The sequence below is a fragment of the Mesoplodon densirostris genome, chromosome 4 (assembly GCF_025265405.1).
Source record: "Mesoplodon densirostris isolate mMesDen1 chromosome 4, mMesDen1 primary haplotype, whole genome shotgun sequence".
Taxonomy (NCBI): domain Eukaryota; kingdom Metazoa; phylum Chordata; class Mammalia; order Artiodactyla; family Ziphiidae; genus Mesoplodon; species Mesoplodon densirostris.
In genome coordinates this window covers 148,644,184-148,672,102 of record NC_082664.1, presented here as the reverse complement: position 1 = coordinate 148,672,102, position 27,919 = coordinate 148,644,184, and the positions used below count along the sequence as shown (strand labels likewise).

General features: G+C 43.4%; 1 protein-coding gene across 1 annotated transcript; it reads right to left on the bottom strand.

Annotated features, from left to right (window-relative positions):
• Positions 1 to 1,897: 1,897 nt before the first annotated feature.
• On the bottom strand, positions 1,898 to 20,088 carry WHAMM (WASP homolog associated with actin, golgi membranes and microtubules). Its single transcript, XM_060095348.1, has 10 exons — positions 19,389 to 20,088; positions 17,938 to 18,111; positions 15,242 to 15,392; positions 12,419 to 12,588; positions 11,255 to 11,420; positions 8,686 to 8,873; positions 7,645 to 7,731; positions 7,314 to 7,409; positions 4,501 to 5,098; positions 1,898 to 2,675 (listed from the first exon to the last, which is right to left on the bottom strand). Exons 1-10 carry the CDS (start codon positions 19,998 to 20,000, stop codon positions 2,380 to 2,382), a joined length of 2,538 nt encoding a protein of 845 aa, XP_059951331.1. The 5' UTR covers positions 20,001 to 20,088; the 3' UTR covers positions 1,898 to 2,379.
• Between the last annotated feature and the right edge of the window lie 7,831 nt (positions 20,089 to 27,919).

Sequence of the window (27,919 nt, the reverse complement as noted above, 5' to 3'; positions counted from 1 at the left end):
CGCGATGGAGTTGAGACTGAGAGGTGGGTGTGGATTTGCCGGACAGGTGGCAGAAGGCCGGGATGCCCCAGGCGCTGAGGCTTAGGAGAGCAGGTCCATTTGAGGGCAGCCTGCTTGGTATTGCTGGAGTAAAACCTGTGGTGGGGAAGGGGCGGAGAGGCAGAAGCCAGGTTTCTGAGGGGCAGGCCTTTACCAGGGTGGGTTGGAGAGTGGAGAGGGACATCGAGGGGGGAGGTGGGGATGGATCGACAGCACTTTAGTGGGTGGACTGCACAGGTTTGAAGCTGGACAATAGGAGACAATACTTGACCCTCCCCGTGGCTCTGGATCCCGAGGCCAGAGTCTGGACTTAATAAGCCTTGGCTGGAAGAAGAGGGGAAATGGAGAAATGAGGGAGAGAGGATTCCAGAGAAGCTTGGATGCACATTAGACAGTTGGGCGAGGGGTTTCAATTGGAGAACTCTCTGGGAAAGGATCTTTTTTTTTCTTTGAGTCTTCTCGTCTTTGGCAGGCCTTAGAAAGCAAATTCTGAGAATTATCCAAGTCTGAGTAAGCTCACTGGTGTCTCAAAATACTGAAATTACAAGAATTAAAATAAAAATACCAAATTGCATAATAAGCATAAGAAAGTCCAGCAAAGCTCTGATGTTGCCATTTTTAAAAACACCAGATTCTTTCTAGAGAAACTTTTTGTGCTGAGCTTGGCCTGTCTATGGTGGAGAAAGAGGCCTGGGAGGCTGCCACTTGGCCTGCTGCTGGGATTTGCGACTGAGGCCCGGCAAGTAGACAGCAGGGACTGTCCCCCGTGCTGCAGCACTACCCACCCATCCCCCCACACACCGGGAACCTGCAAAAAGGAAAGGGAACAGTGGGAACAGAGGCTAATGCCGGGTCACGGCACCAAGGCCTGGGCCCCGGGAGCAGAGTGAGGCACCTTCGTGTACAGGAGCTGGATCTGGGTCTGCATCACTTCAGGTCAGGGAAAGTAGGACACCTGACAGACCCACGGGTGACCTGGCAGTGGTCACGCTGAAGGATCTCCAGCCATGCACGGAGGTCCAGGCTGCAGCTGCTGAAGAAGGACCCAGACCCCTCCCAGCTATGCCAGCTGAGGCCCCTCCGAGTTAGCTACGAAGAAACTCTAAGTAGGAAGGGTTTTGGTCTTTAACAACTTTACTTTGGATAAGGAGGGTCGATTCATCTTGTTCTGTGGAAACCCAGGATTGCCATGGCAAGAGTGAGGGGATGCTTTGGACCATTTGAGAAATGAGGAGACCGCCTTGTATGGGTCTCTTCCCCTTTCCTAATTTTAACACAAAGCAAGGAGGAGAACCGATTCCAGCATGAGTGCCTGAGGGGAACAACACTCTTCCCCCGCCCTTAGTATTTGCTTAAATAAATGTTTGACGTTTTGGGGATTTTGTTGTTGGTGGTGGTGTTTTTGGCTGAGTTGGGTCTTCGTTGCTGCGCACGGGCTTTCTCTAGTTCAGGCGAGCAGGGGCTACTTTTCGTTGCGGTGCACGGGCTTCTCACTGCAGTGGCTTGTCTTGTTGCAGAGCACGGGCTCTAGGCACGCAGGCTTCAGTAGTTGAAGTTCACGGGCTCAGTAATTGTGGCACACAGGCCCTAGAGTGCGCAGGCTTCAGTAGTTGTGGCTCGTGGGCTCTAGAGCGCAGGCTCAGTAGTTGTGACGCACGGGCTTAGTTGCTCCGTGGCATGTGGGATCTTCCTGGACCAGGGCTCGAACCCGTGTCCCCTGCGTTGGCAGGTGGATTCTTAACTGCTGTGCCACCAGGGAAGTCCCATTTAATGTTTTTAATAAGATTTCAGCTTAACCCAGCCAAGGGAGGGATGGCTGTGTTAAGATATTGTTTCATTTCCTCATGAGTGACACTGATGCATTATAAATAGTTCTTTATTATGAATTTATATACTGCCTGATACATGAAATACATTTCCTTTAAAATATTTAAAATAATTCCTGCTTATAAGCAACTTATTCGGATTATTGTTAAAATAATGTTCACATTCAAACCTTTCAATCCCAGGAAACCACTACACACACTCGGGAGGAACGGTCAGTAGTGCTGTTTACCATAGCAGTGTAAACGTTTTTCAGAATAAGGGAATGATTCTAGATTATCCGTGGTGAACAATAACTACCATTTTCTTATGCCAGCAGCGCTCACCGTGTGTTCTTAGATGCGTGAAAGGCACCACGTCTCTCCTTCCTTCCCTGACTTGAAGAGCTGCAGCGTTAAATAAAGCTGCGACATCACACACCCAGCCCTGCTGATCTTTCGGGGTGTTATGTGGCCAGTCTACCAGCACCCCATCCACATGCTTTTCCAGAACAAGCCTTGGGCCTTGGCGAAGAGGCTAATGGTCCCACTCGCCAGGGTTCTGCTCATCACGATCGTCCTCCTCCGAGTCAGCAGATACTCTCTTAATTCTCTGAAGCGCCGCCTTGATGCTCCTCTCCAGGTCGCTGGTGAGTTTATTGCTGGGGCTCGGGCCAAGGTCAGGGTGAACTTTCTTCAGTTTGACTCCTTGCCTTATGGCGGCCAGAATGTGCTCATTGACTGAGGCACGGGGAGGGGACAAAGTGGGCGCTTGCACCTTCTGGAGAGGGGCCCTGTCATGCCTTAAGGAGGCCAGCACTTCGTCCATCGACCCTGAAATTGAGTAAACAGAGCAAGGAGTCACGAAATCATACTCTTTCTCCCTGAGATGCCGAGACATGTTTGTACTCGTTAACAGGGTTACGTCACCCATCAGTTAATGCGATGATGTAAACAAATCATCATCATTCCATTAAACAAATGCTTTGATTATCTGCTAGAGAGGTCGACCATCAGCTCCCTTTCTGAATCCAGGATAGTCTAATTGCTAATATTTTACCTTGACCACTTATTTTTCCAGTACTTCTTCAAATCCATAGCAACTCCCAGGCACAGTCAAAAGTCAACACACCTTCTGTTAGGGTGGCTATTTCTCAAGACACAGGTGTTATCCTTTTGTGTAACCCTGAAGATAGTTATGAATTCCTGGGGTGTTAAGTAATCCAACCCAATGTGCATTGACAGCTCTAAAATTGTATCTCCTCTATTTCCCTTCCCACTTAAAATTTTTTTTTAACGTACCCCACTGTATTTCCCCAACTTCCATCTTGGATATTAGTCAGTGATGACTCGTTCTGTGATAACGAAGCGAGTAGGTTTCCACACATGAAAAGGCTTAAAGCAAAACTTTAATCAGTAGCTCAATGAACCCAGAGTGGGTGGCACTGGCACATTTCTCTGTATATAGTGTGTTTAATTCCACCTACATTACCCTGACGTGACTTATGTGCTCTACTTATGAGGGTGTGAAATGCTGCCAAAACACAGATTAGATCAGAGTTTCAAGGCCTTGGTGAAGAGAAGCTATTTTTCACTCTGGCACCTTGAGACCCCTGCGGGGGTAAAATCTTTTACCACCTGCTGGAGACTGGGGCATGACTGTAGCCACTCATCTAGGGATCTTCCATATGAGACTTCAAGGTGAACAGTCATTTCTAGTTCAGAATTGAAAGGCCATGCCGTGGCTAACAAAACACTTTGGATTTTAACCTATAACTTGTTATTACATTTCCTTTCTAGGAGTAAGAAGACAAAGTTTCACCATCGAGTGCATTTTATTATTCTTTCCAGTGAACTGAGGCAGTGTGTGTGAGCTGATCAGGGCTTCCCACACTGTGGGCTACACCAGGCCGGGAACAGGGCGCCCCCCCAAAAGCCCTACCACGTCCCATCTCTCGTCTAGGCCCAGGCACGTGAGCTCTCGCTTTCATTTACACGATGTTGCCACAGACCCCATGGAAATGGGCCTCTGGTCTCTACCTAAGAGTGTGCACATTTTCACTTGTACCTGGCTCCAGGTGCAAAGAAACCTTGAACTCAGAATACGCATTAACCAGAACCACAGTTTGGAACTGTTCTGTTTGTATAATTCACATCACCTATCACAGTTCCCTTGTATGTTCTAGGCATAGGTACTCAGGCATAATCTTTAAAACAAGTGTACACAGCATTTCGATAGAATTTAAACACAGACACAAGTACACTCCAGAGCAGTGGGCTCCGAGTCTGGGCAGATTTCAGCCCGTCTCCTCCATAGTCAATGTCTAAATCATAATTAGAATAATGAGTAGAACCATAGCCCTCATTAGACAGAGAAATATTCAAGTGTATTCAGCGTGCTATACTTGCAAATGCAAAAAAGTGGTCTACTATTTTTTTGACCACTTCATTTTAGAAAGATTTCCCACAGCATTTATCAAACTCAGATTTAGGCTATGCTAACTTTGCAATACAAGAGTGATAAGGCAAAAAAAATACTGAAACATTTTAAGATTGTAGAGAGTTCTAAAAAAGATTTTGATTTGAAGATGAAGGCTTCTAAAGCTAGAACACTCCAACCACCTAACCACCCCTGGTGAGCAGGGGCACTTCAGATTACCTGGGCAGCTAAAACTGTCTGAGGAACCACACGGGCTCTCAGCGGGCGATTCACACACTGGAGGAAGCGGCTGATCATCTTTTGCTGAAGTCCTGAAGTGTAAATTCCGATGATGTGCAGATTGAGAAGAAAAGGGCAGAGCAGGGAGGGGCAGCGGTGGTGGTGGTGGTGGTGGTGGCGGCGGCGGCGGCGGTGGAGGAGGTGGTGGCAGTGACGGTGGCGGCGGTGGAGGAGGTGGTGGCAGTGACGGTGGCGGTGGTGGAGGAGGTGGTGGCGGTGACGGCGGCGGCGGTGGTGGCAGTGACGTTGGTGGTGGTGGCGGCGGCAGAGACAACTCCTCACTTGATCTGCAGTGTGTATGGGCACCAACTGGAACAAAAGTCTGGACAGGGATGTTTCTAGCATAGTCTTCATGCTCAGGGGTTATCACGTTACTAACTTCAGATAAGGGAGTGCTTCTGGTTTTCCTCGAGGACGGAGGGATCACCGCCGTCATCTGAGAAGTCGGAGGGGATGTCTGCTGGGGAAGTCCACTCGGCAGGTGTGGAGCCACAGGTTGTGAGCGAGAGCTCTTTAGGACAGAGCGACCTGGACATCTCTGAAAATGAAAAACTGTTGTGAGAAACTTGCTACAAATGCAAACTGTCAAAATGCTGAAGCTTTCTATAAGTGAACATTGAAGCATTTCTGTGCGTAGATTATTCTAATTCACAAAGTGGCTCCTTCTCACTGTGTACAGCCACCCTTGCTACTAAATCTATCTATTAAGGAATAAGCATTTATATCCTTTCATAGAATACTTTCTCTGTAATAAAGATATGAAAGGATATATACAGATGAAAACATTCATCATATATTTAGTATGAAAAATCAGAAACTTAGTATCAACAATAGATAGGTGAAAAAATCACGGTGAATTTAAAGTATTAGGCAGCCATGAAAAATCATAAGTAGTGCAAAGTCCAAAACATCCTTAAAAAATGCAGATGATCTGGTGTAAATGTATAACCAGGTAAAAAACAGAGGTATGAAAAATACCAGCAGGGTGGACCTCAAAGTGACAGTTAAAACAAGAATTATGGACGTTTCTCTAATTTTTATGTTTAGAGTAAATTTTATAATTTAAAAATGTGAATTAAAGAAGTTCTGATTAACACATATATGTAAAATCTAGACAAATGGTATAGTTGACTTTATTTGCAAAGCAGAAATAGAGACACAGACAAAGCAGAAATAGAGAACAAATGTATGGCTACCAAAGGGGAAAGGGGTGGGGTGGGAGGAATTGGGAGATTGGGACTGACACATATACACTATTGATGCTATGTATAAAATAGACAACTGATGGGAACATACTGTATAGCGCAGGGAACTCTTTAATTCACTGTGGTGACCTAAATGGGAGGGAAATCCAAAAGGGAGGGGATATATGTATATGTATGGCTGATTCATTTTGCTGGGCAGTGGAAGCTAACACAACATTGTAAAGCAACTATACTCCAATAAAAATTAATTAATAAAAAAAAATAAAGAAGTTCTGGTCTCGCAGGTATAGTTTACTAAAGAAAAACCTAACCTTACAAAGACCTAATCTTGAGGGATGTATACCTCCATGGACCAAAAAAACTGCAACTTTTACCAATTTGAGGTCAACTCGTTCCAGTTGAGAGCTTCGGCAGCCTGGTTTCTGTCACCTTCATACCATCTTCATACTGTCTACATTTGAAAGTTCATGACTGCTCTGACTAGTTCAGGGCTACAGAGCTGGACTTGCATCCCTGGAATCCCTTCCTCCACACTGATCAATACCCTCTGGTGACAGCTGACCAGCAAGTTACTGTCCACCTGGCTCATCTGTATTCATGTAGCCCCCCGCATTCATGCCCAGGCTCTCACCCAGAACAATTAGACTCTCTGGAGGTGGGGTCTGGGCATGAGTATTCTTTAGAAGCTCCAGAGGTGCTTCTGATGTGCTGCCCGGGTTGGAGAATCTCTGCTGTGGCTCTGACTCTCTATATCCCTGATCTAAGTTGTGTAATCACCCTGAGCATCAGTTACTCATCTTTAAAGTGGTGATGATATTGCACAAGGTTGTTTTAAGAATTAAATGAGAATGAATGTAAGTGCCTAGCACAAGCCTGGTATATGGCAGTGATCAGAGTAGAAAGCATATCAGGAAACAAGATGAAGTTGTAGGACATGATTGATTCACTCTGGTGGCCCCTATTTTTCTTGTTGGTATCACACAGTGCACCTTCAGTACCTCATCCCAGAATTATGTCTGGGAGTGGGTAGTTTTCTCTTTTGGGTCATTATGAAGGTGTGTGTTGCAGGTGTGTGATGAGAACAGGTTTGTGTTCTACATTCAACAAGTTTAATGTTACTTTAAAATAAGTATTTACTTTTTTTTTAAACCTATTCACTTTCAATAGGGTGCCAAATTATACTTATATCACAATGTTTCCTTGACCAAATTTTAAAGACTTCTTTATTACAAATGAGGAAACAGCCAGCTAAATCTAAGGGCAATTTAACTATTTTCAGTTTTCCCTGCCAGCTGACACCATGGTGAGCAGAGTCACACCATCTGGTCAGGGGGGAGAGCAGGAACCCTAGTGTGCAGCAAGGTCAAAAACATCTTGATGTTTCTAATATTTTTGATTTTTATTTACAGACTACAAATAATGGCATTTGGGAAACATTTTATGTCCCAAGTTATCTGTTCCTAATACTTTATACTTTTCTCCTAGGATGGGTGATCTTCGTTTATTTCTCCAGACAATGCAGGCGAAGTGATTATTTCTAGAACTCACCTCTTTAAATGCTCTCAATCGTTGGAGTGTTTTTTGGCGTTCTTGGTTTATCCATTCTTTTTTCTTTTGTGCCTCCTCTTTTTTCTGGTCTCTTTTCTGTATTTAAACAAACACATATTTGTAAACTTCTCAGAAGTCCTGAGAAAGAGAGGGACCGTCACCTGACATTATCACCTCCTCCGGCCCCCAAGTCTGCCCCCCACGCTGCAGGGCCAGACTGCGCTGTCCCCTCAGGATCAAGGCTGATGGGGCAGTGGAGCTCCACTTTGCACAAACTTAAGCCCGTGTGTCATGTTATGCAAAAATAAAACATTTTTCTTCAACCACTCACCCTCTGAACGCTATGATGCTGATGAAAATATTTTATGCTTTCTTCAGCCTGTTGCAATCTGAGTCGATGATTTTCTTTGCATTGATCCTGGGGGAATAATATAATTTCATAGATCTGTTTTTCACCTGGTTATAAATTGAACGCCACATGGTTTTTAATATTACCATGGGCTATAGCATAAAAGGTTAAAAGAAAAAAGCACTGCATTTGGGCTGCAGTATAAGGCATTTATTAATAGGAGTTATGGTGTGGCTCAGTGCTTCTGCCTTCTCCTCGGTCACGTGATATGGGGTGATACGGGGCGATGGGCTGCTTACGGGAATCCCTCCTTCCTGGTAGGAGGGCCACGGCTGGGATTTAGTGCTTTGAGAGATGAAAAAGCAAATCCTCCAACCAAGTGGAAATGAGAGGACATATAGGCAGTCCCACATTCCTAAGTGGGATGTGTCCTAAGGACCTGCTTCAATGCAATTATTTTAAACACATTTCGCCATAATGTTCTAAGTAATATCTCCAAATATACCTACATAACACATCCAACCTACAATACCTGAAAAATTATATTAAAACTACATCTCAATTATGCTTAGCCATTCTTAATATGTTACCTTTTTATGTAATCACGGAGTGTTTAAAAATTAAGAAAAAAAATCACTCACCGCATTGAAATGAGCTGAATATTATCTGACTGATATAATCAATTCACAATAAAATTAATTTTAGCATTTATTATAACTGATTAGAAGTTTCTACCTATTGTGGTTTTTAAAATACCTGTGAAGTAATAGGCATTCAATAAGTAGTTGTTGAAAGACTTAATTAAAATCTAAAGATGATGACAAATGCTTAAGTCCAAAAGGAAAAAGAATCTTTTTAAGAAAAACATTTTAAATGTACTTTAGTTGTAGCCACTGATAGCTACATAAACACACACAAAATTAATCATTGATAAAAGCCTTATTTTCAATACCTCTTTATCTTTCATAAAAGAAGAAACCCCCAGAAGGGGTAAGAAAAGAAGGCTGCCCTGGGCGCTCCTACCTTTCTGTTCCTGAGACGGGCTCTTCTGGCACAGATCCTGCCCCGTTTAGATTCCAGCTGCTGGCACTGCCGGCTGAGTTCCTTCACCTCCAAATTCTTATCATCCTGCAGCCCCATTACATGATCCATGACTTTAAGTTCCTCTGGATTTTCACACGGATCGTAATAGATAACTTCATCCTGTTTATCTAGAAACATATTAATGATTTTTTAAAAACATGTCTTATTATTAAAAATGCATACTTTTTTTAATGTAAGGAAAGTTAAATATCCTTATAATTATGATTAACATTTATGTATATATATATCTATGTGTACACACATACATACACACAACTTATATAGCTACACATATCAATAAACCGAATTCTTAGAGAAACTTTTCCATGTGATGGAAATATAATTTTAATGGCAACACAGTATTCTCAAATTTAAGCACTCTGTTTTTAGAATGTTCCAATGTTCTATTATTATCAATTTCACTGTGATGAACATTTGAATATAAATCTTTGTGTACATTTTTTATTACTTCCTTAGCAGATGAATATTTAAGGCTCTTGATGACTTGTCAAATCACCCTCCTCCAGAAAGGCAACTTACATTCTACCAGCAGTATATCATTAAGGTGCCTTAATGATATTTAATCTTAATTACATATTGATTTTTTAAAAATACATGCTAACTGTAACAAATTCAAACCCTACAGAAGTACACAAAATAAAAAGTGAAATTTTCCTCTTCCTTCACCAACTCTTTGGCATCTTATTCCCAGAGGAAAACATGAACAGTTTGGCATGCATCCTTCCAGATTAACTTTTTTCTAATAGAAGTTTTTCCTAAATATGTAAAATGCTTATAACGTGAAGCTACTGTAAAGTTTTTTGAATACCTAGGATTAAATTAAATGTTCAGGATCTATATGAAGAAAATAACTAAACTTGGAGGAACTTTAGGGAAAAAAAGACTTAAGTAAATGGAGAGACATACCATGTTCTTGGATGGGAAGATACAAAATTGAAAAGATGACAATTCTTCCCAAATTATCTCTAATGTTAAGTGCAATCCCAATAAAAATTCCAAGTTTTAGGGGTTTTTTTGTTTTGAACTTGCCAAAATTATTCTAAAGTTCATCTGGAAGAATAAAGGAGTGAGAAAAGTCAGAAAATTTTTAGAAAAGTAATGAGGGAAGTACTTGCTTTACCTGACACTAAAATGTACCTCCAAGGTACAATAATAGAAACAGCATGGTACTGGCACCAGAAGCCACTCACACATCAGTGAAAGAAAATAATTCATAAATAGATCAAAACAAATATGATAATTCTGGATATGAGACAGGTAAAAGTCAAAGCAACAGGGGAAAATGTTTTTAAAAACTAGTGATTGGGACTGCTAACAATTTGGGGGAAAAAGTTAGATTCCTACCCCACATCAAAATTAATTTCACCTGGATTAAAGAGCCAAATGTTTTTAAAAACAAAATCATAAGAATACTGAAACAAAACATAAGTAAATAGTGATATAATTTTGGGATAAGGAGGTATAACACCAAAGCAGAAGATGGATAGAGGTGACTTCATTAAAATTAAATATTCCTACAAGGCAAGAAAAAGCAAATGACAGAGAAATTATTTGCAACATATGACAGATAATAGAATAACACCTCTAATATAGAAAGGGAATGTTCCAAAGAAAAATGGGCAAAGGCCATGAATAGGCCGTGAATAAAAGAAATACAAATGGCCAGTAAACATACAAAATTGCGTTCAACATCACTTGTGATTAAATACATGAAAATTAGAAGATGCCATTTTTTGCTCTCAAGTACACGAGAATTTAAATGAATAAGTATGGGGAAACAGCTATTTTCATAATCAGCTGATGGGAGCAACATTTTGTACAACCTATCTAGAGGGCCATTATGTAGAATGAAATTTAGAAATTTAGAAAATAATAGAGGTGCAGAAAAATGCATATCAAATGATTCTTGTAGTGTTTTTTTAACAAGTATGTGTCAAAATGTACAATATGCATTGTCCTTGACCTGATTCCATCTTTAGAAATTTATTCCAAGGAAATAATCTGTCTTATACACAAAGACGTGTAAAGGAAGGTTCTTCACCATAATGCTGTTCACAACAGTGAAAAACTGAAAATCCCGGCATGTCTATACAATGGAATACTATGCAGCCATTAAAATTTTTGATGGTTTTATTACTTACTGAAATGGAAGAATGATTATTATGTATTAAGTGAAAAAGAGGTTACTGAACAGGATACATAGTTCTGGTTTAAGAAATTGAAAGATTTATAAACATCAGCATACAAAAAAGGCTACAAAGCTATAGAGCCTAAGTATCTCTAAATGATTTAACTGGGGTAATAATAGTTTCCCTTTGTTTTGCTGTGTGTTTACCAATGAATATATTATTTGAATAATGAAGTACTAAAGGGAAACTTTGTTAGAAAATTTCAGATATATTAGACAATATACAAGAAATAATTGATAATATCTGTATTTCCTTGAATGTGTAATTTAAACATATATACATTTAAATATATATTTTACCTTTTATAAGTCTTTTAATAGAGTCCAACTGTGTAACAAGCAGTATTTCTTCATATTTTAATATCTCAAATTTAACCTCGTATAGTTCTAACTGAACTTCATAATACTGTATTTCTAATTCGTCTACAACATTTATTTTTTTTTCTTGTTCTGGAAGATCTTCCATCTTGTTTTCATGAAAAAAATAAGAGCAAGTTAAAATAATTAGTACATTAAAGGCAAACTTTACAAGCATTCAAGTTATTTTCTATTCCTTGCTCAATATCAAATATAAAAAAAGCAAATAGAGAAGAAACACTTTTCCATTTCATTTAATGGGATAAAAATGCCTTCTTCAATGTTTGTCACAAATACTTTACCTCATCCCTGAAACATATGAAAACATTTAGGTTTTGAGAAAAATAAATGGCAATGAGGTATTTACAAATGTTTTCTGCTTTAAAGTCATAATGTCACAGGAAAAAAATTAAGTGACTATGCTTCTAGGATGAAGCACCTCTTTGATTATTCTAAAATTGTGCTGAAAACACGGCTTGATTGATTTTAAATACTGATTACTTGATTGATTTTAAAGTACTACATCAGTACTGAGCTTGATGTTATCATCAAGTGAATCCTACAATATAATATTTCACAAACAGGGACTTCCCTGGTGGCACAGTGGTTAAGAATACGCCTGCCAGTGCAGGGGACACAGGTTTGATCCCTGGTCCAGGAAGATCCCACATGCCGCGGAGCAACTAAGCCCATGCCCCACAACTACTGAGCCTGCGCTCTAGAGCCGGTGAGCCACAACTACTGAGCCCACGTGCCTAGAGCCCGTGCTCCACAACAAGAGAAGCCACTGCAGTGAGAAGCCCGCACACCTCAAGGAAGAGTAGCCCCCGCTCACCACCGCTAGAAAAAGCCCGCACGTACCAACGAAGACCCAACAAAGCCAAAAACAAATAAATAAATAAACAATTTAAAAAAAATATTTCACAAACATTTTGACCAAAGGGAAACTTCACAGCCAACCTTCCACAGTCTGCAAATTCTTATCTACTGGAAGATGGTGTTGGAATAAGCAAAGAAAGGAAGCTCTTTCACAATGCCTGGAAAGAAAGATTCTACCTAAAATAAAAGTGTATTTTTAAAACAAAGTTTCACTTATCTTTGTCTCACCTTTCCCTGAATTTCAGCTCTTTTGTGATTTAAACACAACTCTTTGGCTCTCATGAGTTGCAGAGTCTCCCGAGCTAACATCAGCTTGAGTTTTTCTAACCTGGGAGTTGCTGTGGCCCAGGCAGCCTGGCCAAATCTCTTCTCATCCTGTGCCATTTGTTTCTGCATTCCTGTTGTATTGTAATTAATAAAATAAAATAAAATTACAGCTCATTAAAAACAGAAAAATTTACCCTGAACTAATTCTTTGTTTACTGCCTCCCATGATACCTGCAAAACATCCCTTTTAAAAGAAAAATTCTTGTGTTTTAGTGACTTTTTATTGTCACAAAAATAATGCATGGTTACTGGTATAAAATTTTAGATAACTTCATTTAAAAAAAGAAAATAATAAATCATGAATCTTACTTACTTAAAGCAATTGCTTCTTACATTTTGGTGCATATACTTCTAGACTATTTCTACGTTTAGCTAGACAGACAGGAAGATGTATAGTTTGACCAAAGCAAACAAACAGAAAAACACCCCACAGGATCATCATTCTGCTTTATATCTTTTTTATTTCACTTAATATATCAGGGAACTCTTGCTATTCATAAAAATAGTTATAGAGAATCATGCTTACTGCTACATGGCGTTCCATTTTATAAATGTACTATAGTTTAACAAACTGACAGACAATAAGTTGTTGCTATTTGGGGGTACTATCAACAATGATTTAAGATAAAAGTCCTTCACCCAGCCCACAAGATCATATGGTCTCATCCCTGCCTGTCTTGCTGGCATTCTCTCACACCACATTCTCCATTCAGGCATACCTCAGAGATAAAGCAGGTTCAGTTCCAGACCACCACAATAAAGCGAATATCACAATAAAGTGAATCACATGAATTTTTTGGTTTCCCATTGCATATAAAAGTTATGTTTACACTGTACTGTGGTTTATTAAGTGTACAGTAGCATTATGTCTAAAAAAACAATGTTTATTTGAGGCAGGAGATAGATGGGCCCCAGGCTAAACAGTTTCTCCCCTGTGGACAGAAACTCTGTAACAGCAGAAACTCCATAAAAGCAGGATAATGGAGACTTCCCTGGTGGCACAGTGCTTAAGAATCCACCTGCCAATACAGGGGACATGGGTTCGATCCCTAGTCCAGGAAGATCCCACATGCCACGGAGCAACTAAGCCCATGCGCTACAACTACTAAGCCCGTGTGCCACAACTGCTGAAGCCCACATGCCTAGAGCCCATGCTCCGCAACAAGAGAAGCCACTGCAATGAGAAGCCTGTGCACCACAACTAAGAGTAGCCCCCGTTTGCTGCAACTAGAGAAAGCCCATGCATAGCAACAAAGGCCCAACACAGCCAAAAATAAAAAAATTAAATAAAAAAAAAAGCAGGATGATGGAGGAGGCTGGGCCCTGCCCAGATAAGAGATAAAAGACCACATATTCCTCATTCTCGAAGTCAAGGAGAACTTCCTGACTACACATGCACAGAAAGGCTCCTTGGAGGTCAAAAAGGGAGGGGGCGCCGCCTCATAGTAAGTGATGTCAACCTACCCTAGGCCTCTAGAATCTATCTTGTCTAAGAGATGCACACACACATGGGAGGATCCTGAGATATACCAAATACGGACTCAGAACCAGGCAAAGCAAGATGACTGGTCAAAGGAAACCCAGAAGAAATGCCCCGTAAAAGTGATTCAGACTACCACGAGGGTGTGACTCTCTCTGAGCCCACCGGTGTGTCTATCCACAGTCACTGTCCTCTTTTTCCTCCTAATAAACACTTTTACTTGCTTCACTACTTTCTGTCTCTATGTGGAAATTCACTTCTACACAGCTGACAGGCCAGGGCCTTGTCACTAGCCACTGGTCCCTGGTGGTCTTGTGGCTAGGATTCAGCATCCTCACTGCCACGGCCTGATCTCAATCTCTGGCTGGGGAACCGAAATCCTGTTTCAAGCTGCTGCAGGCTGAGGCCATCCGAGATCACATACATACCTTAATTTAAAAATACTTTATTACTAAAAAATGCTAACCATCATCTAAGCCTTCAGTGAGTTGTAATCTTTTTGGAATAATAACATCAAATATCACTAATCACAGATCACCATAAAAAATATAACAATAATGAAAAAGTTTGAAATATTAGAATTACCAAAACGTGACAGAGACATGAAGTGAGCGACTGCTGTTGGAAAAACAGCACTTGCTATTTTACAATAGACTTGCTCAATGCAGGACTGTCACAGACCTTCAATCTGTACAAAACATAATATCTGTGAAGTGCAGTAAAGTGCAGTGCAGTGAAATGAGCTATGACATGAGGTGTGCCTGGACTGTGCTCCAGCCCATGGCTTCCTCATACTTGGCATACTTCCCAAGTTCCTCAGACTTGTCAAGCTCCCAAAAACCAGAGGGCCTTTGCAAATGCTACTCCTGCCTGGAACACTCTTCCCTCACTTTTTTGCTTTCTCCACTTCCATTTACCCTTCAGATATCAGGGCAAGTGCCACTTCTCAGAGGCCTTCATTGGCCACTCTGATTGGGCCTAATCTAAGCTCTCAGAGCCCCATGTTTCTCTTCTTCATGTGGTTTGTTGCCACTGCCATTTTCCATGTGTTTGAATGAATATATAATTAATATAATTAAGATTTCTCTCCCTTCACCTGACTGTACAGTGGCTGTTTATGCTTATCCTTATATTGAATCCCCAGTACCTAAAAAATACAGACCCTGGTGCTTAAGAGGCACTCAAATGTTTTCTGAATAAAATGGAAATTACATGTATCTTAGTATAGCATTTTAAATTATTACCTGCTAATGCTTCTACTGTTTTTTCAAAATAATTCACTGTAATATCTTGAATTGAGACTATAGCTTCTTCAGCCCGTCTGGTCCATTCTTGGGCTTCCTTCTGCAGGGCAACTATCCTTTTAGGACCCAGACCATCCTCATCCAAGGACTTCTATAGAAAGAAGGGAAAGTTGTATTAGTAAAAGAGAATAGTAATGTAGAGCCATTAGGAAATCGAAAGGAAATTGGTCACATGGATTATTTCAGCTACTTTTATTACTACTACATAGTCAATTAAATTTCATTCATTCATCAGTTCCTCACTGAGTATGAATAAGGCTCTAAGTGGTGCATCCTTTGGATGACAAAGGGATACTCTGGAGTATAAAGGAAAAAAAACCCTACTTTTACTTTGTATTACTCGAATAACTTTTTCTAGAAGGGAATACTGTCAAGTTATGTTTCTCTATTAATAATAATACTCGATTGTTTGAATGAGATCTGTATTGTTAAGCACTCAGCAAAGAGCCTGGTACATGACACTCAAGTGTTAGCTGTTGCTGTGGTTTCTTTTAGGGACATGGCAGGAAGCTTTTCAATAGTGAGATTTTTTTCTGAAGGGCAAAAGTAATACAATAACCTAAAACATGAATGATTGTGACATATACTATGTCATCTAGTATCCAATTCTTCTACCAAGCATGATTTAGTGACATAAGAAATATACCCAGGTTAGCCATCATGGAAATGTAAATTAAAACCACAATGAGATACCACTTCACATCTACTAGGATGGCTATAATCAAAAAGACAGACAATAACAAGTGTTGACGATGATGTGGTCAAATCGGAACCCTCATTTACTGCTGGTAGGAGTGTAAAATGGTGCATTTATGGAAAATAGTCTGGCATTTCTTCAAAGGTTAAACAGAGTTACTGTAGGGTCCAGCATATCCATATATCCAAGAAAAATGAATACGTATGTCCATATAGAAACTTGTACACAAATATTCATAGCAACATTCATAATGGCCCAAAAGTGGAAAGTTACAAATGTCCATCAGTCGCTAAATGGATATGTAAATGTGCTATATGCATATAATGAACATTATTTGGCAATGAAAAAAATGAAGTTCTAATACACACTACAACATGGATAGAACTTGAAAACCTGATGCTACATGAAAGGAGCCAGACACAAATCATTTCATACGATATGAAATGTCAAGAACAGGGAGATCTAGAGGCAGAAAGCAGATGGGTGGTTGCCTGGAGTTGTGGGGGAATGGGGAATGCATATGGGGTTTCTTTTCAGGGAGATGAAAATGTTCCGGAATTAGTGCTGATGGTTACAAAACTCTGAATATACTAAAAACCACTGAATTGTACACTTTAAATAGGTGAATTATATGGTCTATGAATTATATCTCAGTACAGCTGTCATTTAGAGAAAGAAAAAATATACATAGGAAGTAAAGACAATCCAAATAATAGATCTGCAAAATAATGAACAGAACAACTTTCTCCACAGGTTAGGCTGGAATGAGTTTCATCTAAACATGATACCATTTTTACGGTAGCCTGGCAGTGGCCATGAGTGCATGTGTGGAAGGATGGCCCAGTGCAGGGGGCAGAGATCAAGAGATCTCTCTGTTGTCTTCTGATTCCAGCTGGTTTAGAACCAGAGAAAGCTACTGAACCTCCCCACCCACTTTGGTTCCAGATTCATTTATAACACTGGAATGATAATGCTTATTCTAACTAGTGCTCCATGGCTCAATGAAATAAGAGCAATGACAGCATTTACTAAAGTTTAATTTACTAAATTACAATCCAGGGCCTTGCTATTTAAATTTTCATCCTATTTCTCAGAAGTCTGCATGTGTCCTTAGAGGCCGAAAATAAGCTAAAGTAAATAAGCAACACATCAAAAACAAGTCATCACTTCCCTGGTGGCACAGTGGTTAAGAATCCGCCTGCCAAGTGCAGGGGACACAGGTTTGATCCCTGGTCCGGGAAGATCCCACATGCCACGGAGCAAATAAGCCCATGTGCCACAACTACTGAAGGCCGCGTGCCTAGAGCCGGTGCTCCGCAACAAGAAAAGCCATCGCAATGAGAAGCCCGCACACCGCAACGAAGAGTAGCCCCCGCTCGCTGCAACTACAGAAAGCCTGCGTGCAACAATGAAGACCCAACGCAGCCAAAAAATTAAAATTAAAATTAAAGGGCTTCCCTGGTGGCGCAGTGGTTGAGAGTCCGCCTGCCGATGCAGGGGACACGGGTTCGTGCCCTGGTCCGGGAAGATCCCACATGCCGCGGAGCGGCTGGGCCCGTGAGCCATGGCCACTGAGCCTGCGCGTCTGGAGCCTGTGCTCCGCAACGGGAGAGGCCACAACAGTGAGAGGCCCGTGTAACGCAAAAAAAAAAATAAATAAAATAAATAAAAAAAAAATTAAATTAAAAAAAAAAAGTCATCAGCAAAGAAAGTGTGTAACCCTTGAAAATCTGCAGAAATCTTAATGTATTAAGATGACCGATGTAAAATGTCTTCATCTGAAATCAATTTAAAAAATAATAAATTCGATATATCTACAATATATCTAAATATAGGGTAAACCCAAAGTGGAAACACAGATTGAATCTTAAATGCGACTGAAGAAATAGTATACGATAAAAAGTAAATCTCATAAAGTAAAAATATAAAGAAAACGTACCAAAATAGCAAGCTTACATGAAGTTGCAAGTTCTCGCATATCCCTGAATGGCTGCAGTAAATACTGGAAGAACACGGTTGCCGCAGTAGCTAATTCCTGGTATGCTTCATCTTCCTCTCGATACACTTTCATTAACGCTACCATGGTGTTGGCTTTTTCATGCCCTTGAAGCACCTAGAGGGCAAAATGTAAATAAAGCTCACGTATGGACAGTATTTATAAGATCATACCAAACCAACAAAGCTAAAGAAACCTGAATGTTCTAAATTTTAATGCGTCAATTTAAAATACTGATTAAGGGCTTCCCTGGTGGTGCAGTGGTTGAGAGTCCGCCTGCCGATGCAGCGTACACGGGTTCGTGCCCCGGTCCGGGAAGATCCCACATGCCGCGAAGCGGCTAGGCCCGTGAGCCATGGCCTCTGAGCCTGCGCTCCACAGTGGGAGAGGCCACAACAGTGAGAGGCCCGCGTACCGCAAAAAAAAAAAAAAAAAAAAAAAAAAAAAAGTGAAATTAACCCATGAGAAGTGGGTGTATAAAAAGCTCATTCTATATTTAGCTTGAGAGGATATAATTAAGATTTTGAAATGTGGCTGGATTGTTCTCTTACACCTCCCCTTCCTCAAATGAAGGCAGAGAAAAATCATTCAGATTAAGTACGGCGTATAATGAGAAAGGGCAAGCAAGAGGCATGTCAGGGTGTGGGATAGAACACTAAATCTTGACTCAGGAGAGTCAGCTGGTTGTGGATATATGAGCCATATTTTTCTCTTAAACCCTTTTGTGAATTTGTGAATCCCCTTCGGTTCTGTAAGCTTACCATTCAAAAACTGAATTGTTCCATCTCGCTCATTACCTCTTTCAAGCTTAAAATTGCACTCATGTTGCTGCTGTTCCACACTGATGAAGACAGCTCACATCCTGTCAGCTGTCCACTTGACCGAGTCTTTATCACCTAAAAAACCTGTGTCCTAGAAGCACCTTCATCCTCTAAAACATTTTGTCTCCATTATCGGTCTTCCCTCATACACAGAACCTGTCACTGTTTACCTTCAGTCTCTGTTGTCATTTCCTACACGGATGGGATATTTCTTTCTAGTTTTGCTTTCAGTATTCTCTGGCACTTCCTGTCACAACAGCCAGCTCCACCAGTATCTTCAGGGGAAAGGTTTAAGGGCCTACCCTGACTCCCAACTGCGATTAAACTTTGATTTAACTTAGTCCATTCGCTATAGGCCCCACGGGGCTTCCGCGGAATTCCCCTCGCTGCTCCCCGACAGGTGAAGAGCACCTGCGAGGCTGCGTGGCCCTTTCGCGCATCACGCTGTTAACCTGCTCCTTCCCGCGCTGGTCTGCGGAGGAACCCCCCTCTCGCACTCGTCCAACCCTGGAAAAGGGCCCGAGGCTCAGCCGAGAGGCAAAAGGACCGGGCGACGGCCCGGCGGGCGCGTACCTGGCGCAGCCGCGCCCCTGCCTCGTCCCGCCGAGCGCGCAGGACCCGCTCCCGGAACTCGCGCGGGCTCTCGCAGTCGGCCGCGCATCCCTCGGCGGGGAAGAGCGCGTCGCGCACCGCGGCGCCGCCGCAGCCGTCGGCCGCCTGGCCCAGGTAGCGCTCCAGCTGCCCGCACAGCTCCTGCAGCGCCGCCTCGCCGGGGTCCGTGCGCGCCGGCCATACCAGCGTCCACAGCCCGAGCCCCAGGCCCCAGGCCCCGCCGCCGCCCGCGTCCAGCTCCGGCGGCAGCAGCGGGAAGCAGCGCTCCAGCGGCGGCCACAGCGCCGCCAGCTGCTGGTGCGCGCCGCGGAGCCCGGCGGCCGAGAGCAGGCCTGCCCAGCTGGGCGGGGGCGCGGCGGCCTCGGACACGGGCTCGGACACCAGCTCGGGCCCGGGCTGGCTCCCCTCGCGCCGCCGCCGCTGCGCCGTGCGGTCGTGACAAGTCACAGCGAACTTGCCCTCCACGTCGTTCCAGGCCACGAGGAAGCGCAGCTGGTGCCGCTCGGGCTCGGCGAAAAGGTCCTCGCGGACCGGCACCCAGCCCTCCAAGCTGTCGGGTTGCTCGTCCTCCATGACCGCAGGCGGTCAGCGCCCGGAGGGCTCGGCTCGCCGGAGCCTGCTCTCCCTGCACCCCCAGCCACTGGACAGTCCGGACCGCGTCATTTTTCGCTGAACTGAAATCGGCGTCAGCACCCCCGCTGCCGCCACCCTCGGCACTTTTGATTGGCTGACGGCGGCCTGGGAGGCTTCCAGGATTGGTTGGGTGATAGAAGGGAGGGTTCGCGACAACCAATGAAAAGGTCAGAAGGTCGCCGCTCCGAATCAATCAATGTCGCAACCTCGTCTGGAGCCCGGAATGATCACTCTTGCCTCACCTTTTCCACCTGTGTACATACTGACGTTGAAAAAAATATTTGTTAAATGAACGAGTTATTGTCTTAGCCTCCAACACTAAACTGTGAACCTCTTGAGAACGCAAACCCAGCTAGCTGACTTGGTCTTTTATTACTGGGTAGAAGCCACAAGCTTATTGGTATCAATTCAACAAGCTTTTATGGAAGGTATGCTGTGTGCCTGTTTTGGGAGGCTAGGCGCGGAGGGGGCATACAAAAAACGTACAGTCCCTCCGTCTTCAAAGCATCCCAGCTCCCAACCAACATGGATAAATAAAATCTGTGTTCTAACACGTCATTTTAGAGATAAGGAAACTGAGACCCAGAAAAGAAACGTTTCTTAAGATACACAGACACTTAGGCAATTCAGACCACCTGGCTATTGAAGACCTGTTTACGGGGATCAGGAGATGTAGTTCGCAGGTAGGGATGCAGTGTGGGTTGGAGCTGAACCTGTTCATACAACAGGGTATAAGACAGCACTGGGCTCTACCCAGGAAATGTACAGTGTAGACTGAGAAATACAGTACATGTCAGCTCCCGTCCTGTGAGAGCACTGCTAGAAGGGTAGTGGGGTTGGAGGACCGAGGGGGAGGAGCGAGAAGCCCAAGGAGCGGGGAAGGAGCCCTTCATCAAAACACGGTTTGTGAGGGCTTGATTCAGGAACTAGTGAAAGGGCTTTTGAAGTTTTTGAGCTGGGAACGCCAGGAATCAGATTTGTACTTGCTATTATGCCCAAGGTAAAACAACAACAACCCTCCTCGCCCCACCAAAAGAAAAAAAAAAAGGCCAAGCTGAAGCTTTGGTTAGGGGCATCTCCACTCTCCCCACTCCGCCCCGAAGATAATCCCAAGGCATCTAGCAGCCTCTGTGGAATGTAGCTTGAAGGTCTAAAGGTGCCTCTATCTGAAGGTCCCTCCCTTTAATGTCGAGGAGAGGTGGGGCTATGGGTTCTTGGATTCCCAATAGCTACTCTGGCTGTCACCCAGTCCTCTTGGAGAGATAACCTTCTAGCTGAAGTGATTTATTTTTCCTCAAACTATTTTTTAATATATCATTTTATCTAATATGATTTCTTATAATTCTTTAATAGTCTATTTTAGTATCTTTGAATATTCTTTACAGTATGTCTTTACTGGTTTTGTTTTATAATCTTAACATTTCTATTATTCTTTCTAAATTATTTGCTTTTTCAAAATGAAACTAGCAGGCTTTCTAATTATAAAAGAAATTTTTATTTCTTGTGAAAGGGGAATAAATGTATATATTCTTAGAAAAAAATATGGAAAAGTATACACCAAACTTAATAATTGTTGTTACCAGGATGCATGACTGGTTTACATTCACTTTGTGGTTCTTTTGTAGTATTTGTTTTTTTCTCAGCCAAGAATTATACACTATTTTACAATAAAAAATAATTTTAAAAAGTAATAAAGGTATATATAATTATTATAAAATGGACATATCAAAGATATAAATATATAAGTAAAATAACTCAAAAAAGATAAACCCTGCTTTCATTTTGTGTGTGTGTATATATATGTGTGTATATATATATATATATAATTATACTGTAATAATATTTTGCATACTCTTTCTACTTACAAATATATTGTGGACGTTTTCCACATTAAAAATATAGGCATTGGGGCTTCCCTGGTGGCACAGTGGTTGAGAGTCCGCCTGCCGATGCAGGGGACACGGATTCGTGCCCTGGTCCGAGAGGATCCCACATGCCGCGGAGCGGCTGGGTTCGTGAGCCTGTGCGTCCGGAGCCTGTGCTCCGCAACGGGAGAGGCCACAACAGTAAGAGGCCCGCGTACCGCAAAAAAAAAAAAAAAAAAAGGCATTGGGCTTCCCTGGTGGCGCAGTGGTTGAGAATCCTCCTGCCAATACAGGGGGCACAGGTTCCAGCCCTGGGCTGGGAAGATCCCACATGCTGCGGAGCAACTAAGCCGGTGCGCCCCAACTACTGAGCCTGTGCTCTAGAGCCCGCGAGCCACAATTACTGAAGCCTGCGTGCCACAACTACTGAAGCCCACGCGTCTAGAGCCTATGCTCTGCAACAAGAGAAGCCACCCCAATGAGAAGCCCGTGCACCACAACAAAGAATAGCCCCCACTCACCCCAACTGGAGAAAGCCCAAGCACAGCAACAAAGACCCAACGCAGCCAAAAATAAATAAATAAATAAATAAATAAATAAAGGTATCTACATCATTATTTTTAATACTTGCCAAAACTGAGTTGACAGTATTGTGATTTATTTAAAGAATTCTAGGGCTTCCTTGGTGGCGCAGTGGTTGAGCGTCCGCTTGCCGATGCAGGGGACATGGGTTCGTGCCCCGGTCTGGGAAGATCCCACATGCCGCGGAGCGGCTGGGCCTGTGAGCCATGGCCGCTGAGCCTGCGCGTCCGGAGCCTGCGCTCCACAACAGGGGAGGCCACAGCGGTGAGAGGCCCGCGTACCGCAAAAAAAAAAAAAAAAAAAAAAAAAAAAAAAAAAAAAAAAAAAAAATAAAGAATTCTATATTGGTAGGAATAGATTAATTTCAATTTTCTGCCAATATAGATAATGCTGTGGTGAAGATTCTTGTACATATATCTTTGCATAATTTATTCTTTCAAATTTTTTGCTTTTGATATTTTATTTGGCTTCCAATATTTTTATTGTATAGATACCTGGCAGTAACAGTATTTTAAAAATGAAATTTTGATTAAGGTTTCAAAAAGCAATAGTTGTAAAATTCTGAGATCAAATCACCACATGCAGACTTTTAAAGGAAATGGTCCAGAACCCAATTCATACCCTCCACCAGTGAAAGAAAATAAAAAGGGATCAGAGTGAAGAAAAGAGGGTGTTTGAGAGGGAGACCGGTGGAGCGATTTTTCTGGAGAGAGCTGTTGTTGGACTGGGGTGGGGGAGAGTTGGAAGCCCCACCCTCTATCCCCAAGCCCAGTGTGGGGTCTTCAAAGGGACCCTTCAGGTAGCTCGCTGTATTTCCTGCAAGTGGGCCAATGGTGACCTGAGGAGAAAGGTTTGGCTGCTTTGGTGGCCGAGCCAGGGGGAGTGGTTGCATTGGAATTGTCTGCACCCCAGAGTTTGCCAGAACCAAGGATGGAGCCTACATCCCAATATCCAGATGTGGGCCAGCAGGACGACAGAGCCAGCAAGGAGTCACCTAGATCCTGCCTGAGAGAACCAGCTGCATGGGTGAGGAGACCTCATTTGAGAAATCTTGGACGTGGCCCACCAGGGCCTGGAGGAGGAGTGCAAGGGACCCCCTGGAATAGAGGGGTTCTCAGCCTGGTCATGGGAACTCCAGGGGAAAGTGCTCATCATGGTAAACCCCAGAGATATACAAAAGCTCAGAGAGACAGCGAGTGCTCTAAGCATCTGCCTGCCCCAAAGAGCCAGAAGCTAGCGCCCACCCTCTGTGGCATCAACTCAGATAGGAGCTGTCTTATCACCTTAGCGCCTCCTGCCCCTGGCAAACAAACCAGCAGCTAAGGGAGGAGGTGTGGGAACAAGAGGCTGACCTCATCCCCTCCTTTCCCAGGGCAGACTTCCAGCTACAGAGGCCTCAGCTGGGGAGGGGAGAAGATTTTGATGCTGGCTAAACTAAGTTTGACTTTTAAAATTATTTATTTATTTATTTATTTATATATTTTCGGCTGCGTTGGGTCTTTGTTGCTGTGCGTGCACGCTTTCTCTAGTTGCGGCGAGCGGGGGCTGCTCTTTGTTGCGGTGCATGGGCTTCTCAATGCGGTGGCTTCTCTTGTTGTGGAGCATGGGCTCTAGGCACACAGGTTTCAGTAGTTGTGGTACACGGGCCCAGTTGCTCCGCGGCATGTGGGATCATCCTGGACCAGGGCTGGAACCCGTGTCCCCTGCATTGGCAGGTGGATTCTTAACCGCTGCACCACCAGGGAAGTCCTCTACGTTTGACTTTTTAATTAACATATTGGACTGTACATTCCCTTACTGAATGGAGACTATGCCTTCAAGTGACCCCAGGACTCTGTGTTACCTAAGAGGGAGCAGAAAGTCGTGGGTATGCTCGATTTTTATCCAGAGAGGGGAATAAATGAGTAAACGTTCAAGGAATAGTGGGAGAAAAAAAATTAAGTTGCATTTGATTACCTTAAGAGTTGTGTTTATTCAAAAGACTCTGGGAAAAGCCCCTCAGGCCAGGTGGAAGGTGCACAGCCTGGGGACTCTCAGAAGTCCTCCTTCTCTGCGTGGCCTGCAGCCACCCTCCTGCCCTTGTTGTGACAGCCCCCAGCCCTCTATTCATGACCATACATCAGGCCCTCGGTGGAGCCACCGGACTCCAATCCCCACAGTAAATGAAGTAACTCAGGGGACAGCATGTAACCTCTCCTGGTGACACTTGAGCAGTCAGCAGTGGGCAGGTCTATATTTGGGCTTTCACTCATGAAAGGCCTGTTGCTATTTGCAGCCGGAGCCAGCTCGTGTTACCCTTGCCTTTGCTGCCCCACTTGTAGAACCCTGGGCTAAAACAGGCAGGGGTAGCCCGCGGGGCACGCAGAGGTCACAGGGAGGGAAAGCCTGCTGAACACGGATGCAGTTTTCTAGCAGTTATCCAGAGCCTCCGAGTTAAAAGAAGAATTTATGGATCCTTAAATTAACAGGCAAGTTTTTGGATAGGCATTCTTTGAATGCAAATTGTATATTAAAAGCTCAGTAACTTAGTACCAGAGTGTCAATGCAGTATCTTTCCTTTAGGTGGGAAGAGATATCATCTTAAATTACAGATGTGTACATTGCGATAAACAGTGCGAACATTTCCTGTGCCTTCTTGGAGCAAGGATTCAAGAATGTGGTGTTGGTACGGGACGTGAAAGCCTCAGATGCACATAGAGAGAGGCTGGTGATTCTTGCAGTGTGTCTTTAGGGTATTTTTAGTGCAGGGGTCCATTTGTTAGAACAGCTTGGAACCCTAAATGTTGATACCATTTGGCTATGGTATTGGGTTGATTAATACCTTTTATTTTAATCTGCATGTGCATGCTGACAAATGAATTTTATGCTTTGATTCAAATACTGAAAAACAGCTTTGTAATCATTTTCATTTGTTATGCATACCCCCTCCTCCTATAGAAAGTTTTCAGGTGTGGGCTGTGCTGATTTGAACCATCTTGCAAAACTATACAGCTAACACTTTAAAGCAAGTTTCTTTAGCTGTGGCTCAAAAATTGCCAGGGGCTACATTGGTGAGCTTCTAAAATTGTAAGCAAAATTATGTTTGTGCCTTTATGGGCTCACTTTTGGGGAGAGAATTCACAGCTTTCAGTAGATTCTCAGGGATATCCATGACCCATAAAGGGTTAAAAAACATTTTTGGGGGGACTTTTCTAATTAAAGCACAGGAACACACGTCCCATATAAGACTTAGGCAAAAGTCTTTTTTTTTTTTTTAAACTGTGGGTCAATTGCATAGAGTAGAAGCTACCCAGCTAATATATTCATTATAGATTGTGATTTATTACTGTATTTCTCTAAGCCTTGGTTTTACATTTATAAAATGACAATTTATTGTTAATATTCCTTTCTCCCCCAATTTTGACCATTTTATTAAGACATGGAAAGAGTCTGGATGTTGAGGGGAAAATGGAGTGTAAACTGTGGGGTATGCTGCAATACTCCTCCTTTGCTACCCAGGTCCCAGACCAGTTTGTGTTGGTTTATTCACAGGGCAAATGCTGGCGTGGAATAATTTGTTCTTATTAGCATCTGTGCTCAGTGGTTTCCAGTCTTCTTGCCTGTTTAACGCTTCGATTTAGTGTTTCACATTCCAGCAACAGGCTGAAAGAGTTTCTCAGGATGATTTATTGCTAACACAGAATTCTGGTTTTCTCCCTTTTAGAAGCACATGGAAATGTAAGTGTTATTTTTAGCTGGGCTGCTCCTCAGCCCACAGGTGGTATGGTTTTGTGGGAAAATGGGTCCAGATGCAACTCTTTACCTGCCTGGGTTGAGTCCAGCACTCAGAACGGCGCTGGATACTGAGTAGCCCCAGTTCAATCTTTGTTAAATGACATCGGCCACAGTAAGCCATTTTTCCTCACAGGGACTCAGTTTTGCCATCGTAAAGTCAGGAAATTGAGTTATATGCTTTCCAAGGGACCCTCCATCCTTAGAATTCACATCTCGGGCTTCCCTCGTGGCACAGTGGTTGAGAGTCCGCCTGCCGATGCAGGGGACACGGGTTCGTGCCCCGGTCCGGGAAGATCCCACATGCTGCGGAGTGGCTGGGCGTGTGAGCCATGGCCGCTGAGCTTGCGCGTCCGGAGCCTGTGCTCCTCAATGGGAGAAGCCACAACAGTGAGAGGCCCGCATACTGCAAAAAAAAAAAAAAAAAAAAAAGAATTCACATCTCTTCCCAGGTCCCTTGGAAGCTCTTGATGTAAGAAGGGGTGATCTCATAGCTAGTGCCCTTGTCTGGATGTGAGGCTGCTCTGCTTTGGTGCCTTCTCCCATTTTCAGCTGTCTTCAAGGGGCAGAATGATCCCACTGTGGCCACAGGTGATTCTACACTTCTCTGGTCGCTGTGGGTTTTCCCTTTCTGACCCCATGAGTGCCAGGTGGGAGACTTCTAACCTAGCCCAGGTGGGAGATGCTGAGGTCCTAGTAATAAAAACAATAATAGTAACAGTAACAACAATAACAGCAGCTAACATTTATTGAAGACTTACTTTGAGCCATGTACTGTGCTGAGCACTGTACACACATGTTATTTCCTCTGAATGCCAACTTTATGAGGTAGAAGCTATTAATAAACCCATTTCACGGACTCATGAAAGTAAGGCCTAGAGAAAGGATTTTCCCAGGGCTACACTGCTAGAAGTAGCAGAGAATGCAAACACAGGACTTTCTGAATCCAGAGCAAAGTGACCTCAAGGAGAGGTGAGGGGAGGGGTTAGAGGGATGTTACCTGGAGATTGAGGAGACAGAACCAGAATCAGAGTTAATTGGCCATTAGTTAGATTTCGGGATGTCAAGGATGAGCTCCCGGTCTCTGATTTGGGTGCTGACGGGAGTGGGTTACTAATGGCTATTAGGAAAGCAGTGGTCCTTGTGAGGCTGTAACAGGCATGGGCCATGGTGGATGGGCGGGGAGCTCTCAGCAGGAAGAACAGCCTGAGCCAGGGCCTTGTGTGGGACTTACGTGAAAGGATACTGAGAGAGGTCAGAAGGAACAGCAATGTCCGCTGGAGAAGGCCAGGCTGTGTGGGGAGGTAGAGCTAGGATATGAGGGGTGGGGGATAACTTCCCTGATACCCAGGGGAGTTGGGACTTGCCAGCAGTGGAGCCCTCAGAATGCAGGACGTGTAGGTGTTCCCCATCCTCCTGGGCAAAGCAGCATGATGCTGTGCTTACACTAGGCAGGGACTCTCCTGAGGAGAGCCATGGGGTGCACAGCCAGTGGACCATAGAGAAAAAATGGTTTCAAGGAGGATTCCTGCCTACAAGGTGACACTCAGGTGTGATACTGGAGCCACAGAGGGAAACTGTGTGATTTTGGTCCATGTGACCAGAGCCTGTGCTTTAAGAGGGGGAGGACAGAGGGAAGTG

Coding starts and splice junctions, on each gene's coding strand:
- WHAMM (XM_060095348.1), bottom strand. CDS start 20,000: ATGGAGGACGAGCAACCCGACAGCTTGGAGGGCTGGGTGCCGGTCCGC. Junction 18,112..19,388: donor CAGGGGCGCGGCTGCGCCAG/GTACGCGCCCGC, acceptor TTTGCCCTCTAG/GTGCTTCAAGGGCATGAAAA. Junction 2,676..4,500: donor AGACAGTTTTAGCTGCCCAG/GTAATCTGAAGT, acceptor ACTCAATTTCAG/GGTCGATGGACGAAGTGCTG.